At 57.2% G+C, this 5334-nt stretch overlaps 1 protein-coding gene across 1 annotated transcript; it reads right to left on the bottom strand.

Moving 5' to 3' along the window:
- Positions 1 to 675: 675 nt before the first annotated feature.
- Positions 676 to 3369, bottom strand: LOC128850578 (acrosin-like). The gene is made up of 5 exons (XM_054055530.1): positions 2747 to 3369; positions 2405 to 2587; positions 1846 to 2111; positions 1436 to 1581; positions 676 to 954 (listed from the first exon to the last, which is right to left on the bottom strand). Exons 1-5 carry the CDS (start codon positions 3367 to 3369, stop codon positions 676 to 678), a joined length of 1497 nt encoding a protein of 498 aa, XP_053911505.1.
- Between the last annotated feature and the right edge of the window lie 1965 nt (positions 3370 to 5334).

Raw genomic sequence — 5334 nt, 5'->3', positions numbered from 1 at the left:
GGGAGGTGGCTGTGGGACTGTAAGGCAAGGCTCTCTCTTTTCTCTGCGCAGGGACCCTGGCTGTGGGGCAGAGGGATGTTCCAGGGTTGGTGCCTGGACCTACGGGCTGTGGAGAACGTGGGATGGGCCATACGGGCAGAGTCACAGGGCTGTGGGACGGGCTGGACGCTGAGCACGGACAAGCAGTTGGAGAACGGGAGGTGAGCTCAGGAGCGCTGGGGAGCCAGCGGTGGGAGGAAGACTTGCAGAGCGAGGCAGGCAGCGGTGCTGCTGGAGCAGGACTGGGATCGTGTTCCTACCTGGCAGGTGGAGTCGAAACAGAATCCAAAGAAAACAGAACCATCTGCCGTAGGCATGGAGGGGCAACTTGAGGAGTGAGGGCAGGATCCAGCAGATCTGGGCCCCTGAGGCTGCCTTTGGAGCAGCAGGCATTGCCCCAGAAGGACATGGTTGTGAGCCCATGCAGCCTGCCCTGCATCCTCTTCCCCCTGTTCTCAGGTGCTTCTGCCTTTCAGGACCCGCAGGAACTCCTGCAGATGAGTGAAGAAGTGCAGCAGCTTGTTGAGTGCCTTCAGGCAGGAGCTGAAATAACTTGGCTCCGTTGTTTGAGGCGCCTCCACAGAGTTTGATGGAGTGGGAATGTGGCTCCAGGCGTGTTCCGTTTCATTGGCTGCTCTAACTGAGTGCCGCGTGATCTGAGTCAGCATCCAGTTCTGGAAGTGCCGTGTGGAGGTGTAGACCCCCGGCCGACGGGCTCTGGCACAGCCTACTGTGCCATGCTTCCGATGAGGGCATCGCCATCTGGATCAGGATCCACTGGCGGAAGTATTGAGTAGAGGCGTAAATCCCCGGCTGACGGGCTCTGGCACAGCCTACGCCAAAGCTGGTCACTCCCACCAGCCAGAAGTGGTCAGCATGGGGATCTTGGCAGACCAGAGGACCCCCGCTGTCCCCCTGCAGAGAAAGAGAAGAGTAGGTTGAGGGGGTGCTGGGGGCTCTGTCAGCGCCAGGGCTGGCTCCTGCTCTCTCCCAGCAGCTGCCAGAGCTGTGTTCCCTGCACAGAAAGGCTCTGCTCCGGTGCTGGAGCTGACAGAACGTGGTTGGGGAGGTGGCTGTGGGACTGTAAGGCAGGCCTCTCTCTTCTCTCTGCGCAGGGACCCTGGCTGTGGGGCAGAGGGATGTTCCAGGGTTGGTGCCTGGACCTACGGGCTGTGGAGAACGTGGGATGGGCTTTATGGGTAGAGTCACAGGGCTGTGGGACGGGCTGGACGGTGAGCATGGACAAGCAGTTGGAGAGCAGGAGGTGAGCTCAGGAGCGATGGGGAGCCAGTGGTGGGAGGGGGACTTGCTGGGCGAAGCAGGCAGTGGGGTAGATTGGGGCAGCTGTGTTGGGGCTGCTGGTGCTGCTGGGGCGGGAGTGGGATCATGCTCCTACCTGGCAGGTGTCAATGCCTCCTTGCAGATAGCCCGCACACAGGTTGTGGGGGTGGATGTCCCCATGGTACCACCCGCTACTGTTACACACTTGAAGGTCAATGAGGGGGACCTTGGCCTCCTGCAGCGACGGGGGTAGTCCTCCAGCTGTGGGCAAGACAGGAATAAGCACCCGGCAGCTGCTGCCACTTCCCTTCCTCCCTTCCCTAGGGCTTGGCTTTGCGTCCACAGAGGCATCGTGGTGTTTTCCTTCCACCCTGCTTTGGCTGACAGCTCATTCCCATCTCCCCATGAGACACAGATGACTCTGCAGACTGATGTTGGCTCCTGCCTCTGCTGTCAGGACACCCAGCCCATCTGCCCAGCGTTCCCAGCTTGCACCCGCCATAGAAATACTTTTGGGGAACTCACATCTGGCCGTGGTGACCCCCCAGCCACCAACATAGCAGTTTCTCAGCTGCCGCAGTTGCAGGGAGAAGTCAGGCACGCAGGCGAGCTGCACGTAGGGGGTGCACTGGAGAGGCTCGTAGAGTTCCATCAGAGCGATGTCATTCGCCTGAGTGGTGGTATCGTAGTCGTCGTGAATGATGATCTGTCTGACGTAGCTGTGTTGTGTCTCTGGGCCCATGTCAGTTAAGGAGGTGGTACCGGCCACCACGCGCCACACTGGGACATCCCTGGAAAGCAGAGGGGAGAGGGGTGAGAGGCAGCAGAGGCACGCGCTGGAGCAGCCCAGCAGCTCCTTGCCTCCTGCTTGCCAAGGGCAAGAGGAAAGCTTGTGGGGCATCTATGCCCCAACATGCCTGAGCCACAAGGACTGTGGGGATGGAGGCATCTGGGATGCAGCGGCACGACCGCATCCTTTTTTCTGGGTGCACTGCAAGGAAGCGGGCTGGGAGTCGCCCGTGATGCTGCACGCTGGGCCTGTGCTGGGGTTTTGGGGCTCTCCCTGTTCCCTGCTCCTCCTTACTGGCTATTGACGAAGCAGTGGGCTGCCGTCAGCACCCACTGTGGGTGGATGAGGGACCCTCCACACGCGTGAAAGACGTGCTTCTCCCGGACCTTCTGCACACTCACAATCCCTGGCCAGGATCCTGGCTGGGCATCTCTGCCCCCAACAACACGCACTGAGCCTACCTGAGAACTCCTACCTCTGGAGCCAGAAGAGCCATTTTGGGTCCGGAAAATTCACGACTGTGTATGTCAACCCAATTGTAATTTAATCGAGCACAAAAACTATGCGTCGGCTTTGACGCTTGGTGTGCAAGCTTGTTGGACAAATCCCCCTCGCACCCCGGGCACGGCTGCATACCTGCACCTCACTCTGAGCCCACGGGGTGTCGTTATTCCGCGAGTCACAGTGACTTTGGCGGGGGGTGGCCCGGCGGCGTCAGTGCTTCCCTCCGTGAATGATCTCCAGCACCAGCGGAAAGTCGCGGCTCGCTCGACTCCCCTTTGGGTGCGATCCGCGTTGGAGAGCGTCGGCCAAAGTCCGTACCGTTCTTGCACCCGCCCCGCCGTGAACGATTCCGGAGAAGCAAGAAAAGAAATCCGACGGAACCGCTGGAACGACCTGTGCGCCACCTCGTCTTCGGGTAGACCTGACGACCGTCCCCCGAGAGCCGGGTAGACCTGGCGAACGTCCCCCGAGAGCCGGGTAGACCTGACGACCGTCCCCCGAGTGCCGGGTAGACCTGGCGAACGTCCCCCGAGAGCCGGGTAGACCTGACGACCGTCCCCCCCGAGTGCCGGGTAGACCTGGCCAACACCGCCGTCCGCTCCGGAACCGGGTAGTATCGGCCACTGTCCCCGGAGCAGGGCAGACCTGGCGGCTGCCGCCGTCCCACACCGCACAGGGGCCAAAACACTGACTTCTGGGGCCAGAACACGGATTTTGACGGCCACAGGACGGATTTTAGGGCCCAGAACTCCCATTTTGGGGGCCACAAGACCCCTTTTTGGGCCAGAGCCCCCATTGCCAGAGCCCTGGCTCTGATCCCTGTGTAATAAACAGGCTGTTCAGCATTTCTGTCTGCAGGGGCGTTGGAGATCCAAACGTATCGGTACCTGAGTTCTGGCAGTCACGGGGTCCACTGTCTTCTTCCTTTGGTGGCAGCAGCTTCTCTGTGGTGTGGGGTTCAGCAGAGGGACAGTGCTGTGCCTCCTCCCTCGGCCGCTGGACCACAAGGACAGATCCTTCTGGAAAGACAAGTGGCAAACCCCCCGCCCGCCCCCAACACGTGATGGTGGGAGGGCAGATGGGCCGTACTGTGAACTGCTGTTGATTTCTGAGGTCAGAACACCTATTTCTGGTCCAGAGAACCAATATTTGGCGTCAGAACACTCACTTTTGTGGCCAGAAGAGTGACTTTTGGGGACAAAACATGGATCTTGAGGGGTCCAGAACATGCATTTTGGAGCAAGTGCACTAAGTTTTAGGGCCAGAAGTGCCACTTTTGATGCCAGAAGTGGATTTCTGGGGCCAGAACGCCCATTCTTGGGGCCACAATACAGTCTTTGGGGGCTCCAACTGCCATTTTTCTGCATAGAACACTGATTTTTCGGGGCCAGAACCGTTTCTTTTGGGGCCAGAACACCAATTTTACAGGCAGAAAACCCATTTTGGGCCAAGAGCACCAGATGTTGGGCTCAGAACACTGATTTTTGAGGCCGGAATTCATATTTTCAGGGTTAGGACACTGATTTTTGATGACACAACACTGATCTGGGGAGTAGAACACTTTGTGGGGAAGGGGGATGACTGGGGGGGCAGAGACCCCTGGCTTTGACCTCTCCTTTACTCATTTCCCACAGCCCCCTGAGTGGGGCCAGAACTGCCATTTTGGGGGCCAAACCTGCCATTTGGGGGGGGGCAGGCTCCCATTTATTTTATAGGCCAGAACACTAATCTTTGTGGCCAGAACAGCAGTTTTAGGACCAGACCACCACTCTTTGGGGCCAGAACTGCCATTTTTAGGGCTACAAGACAGACTCTGGGAGCCAAACCTCCCATTTTTTAAGGCCAGAACACGCATTTTTGGGGCCAGAACACCCATTTTTAGGTCAGAGCACCTATTCTTGAGGCCAGAACTCAGATTTTTAGGGCTAGAACACTCATTTTTCAGGATCAGAACTCCCATTGTGGGGGTCAGAAGACCCTTTTGGGGCCAGAGCCCCCATTCGCAGAGTCCTGGCTTTGATCTCTGCTTTTCTCGGTGTCCACAGCCCTCTGGCTGGGCCAGGACTAAAATTCTGGGGCGCAGAACTCCCATTTTTGTGGCCAGAGCATCGAATTTTGTGGCCAGAGCTCCCATTTTGGAACGCATGACATTGATTTTTGAGGCCAAAACACCTGTTTTTGTCCAGAGCACTAATATTTGGCATCAGAACACTGATTTTGGGGGCCAGAAAAGTGATTTTTGGGAACGGAGCAAGCATATTTGGGGGAGTGGGGCAGAACACCCATTTTTGAGCAAGAGCACTGAGTTTTAGGGCCAGAAGTGCCGTTTTTCGGGCCAGGAGACCGATATTTGGGCCCAGAGCCCCCATTCCCAGACCCCTGGCTTTGATCCCTCCTTTGCTCAGTGCCATGGTTGGGGTCAGAACACTGATTTTTGAGGTCATAAAAACTCATTTTTGCACAACGATACCGACTTTTGGGCCAGAACACTGATTTTTTAGTGGGAAGAATCCTTTCTTCAGGGGCCACAATAACAATTTTAAAGCCAGAAAACCCATTTTGGGGCAAGTGCACCAGGTTTTATGGCCACAACACCAGTTTTAGGACCAGACCATCACTGTTTTGGGCCAGAACTCCCATTTGGGGGCCACAACAGGGATTTTTGGGGCCAGAACTCAGATTTTCAGGGCTAAAACACCGATTTTTAGAATCAGAACTCC

The sequence above is a fragment of the Cuculus canorus genome, unplaced genomic scaffold (genome assembly GCF_017976375.1).
Source record: "Cuculus canorus isolate bCucCan1 unplaced genomic scaffold, bCucCan1.pri scaffold_103_arrow_ctg1, whole genome shotgun sequence".
In the NCBI taxonomy this organism is placed as follows: Eukaryota; Metazoa; Chordata; class Aves; order Cuculiformes; family Cuculidae; genus Cuculus; species Cuculus canorus.
Note: the sequence above shows the minus strand (reverse complement) of the source record. Positions and strands in the feature narration are given on the sequence as shown.

What these genes read in the sequence shown, in the direction of transcription:
- LOC128850578 (XM_054055530.1), bottom strand. Translation starts at nt 3,369, where the DNA reads ATGGGAGTTCTGGGCCCTAAAATCCGTCCTGTGGCCGTCAAAATCCGT. An exon ending in GGGCTCAGAGTGAGGTGCAG is followed by an intron (nt 2,588 to 2,746) that starts GTATGCAGCCGT and finishes TTCTGGCTCCAG; the next exon opens with AGGTAGGAGTTCTCAGGTAG. An exon ending in GGGGGTCACCACGGCCAGAT is followed by an intron (nt 1,582 to 1,845) that starts GTGAGTTCCCCA and finishes TCTTGCCCACAG; the next exon opens with CTGGAGGACTACCCCCGTCG.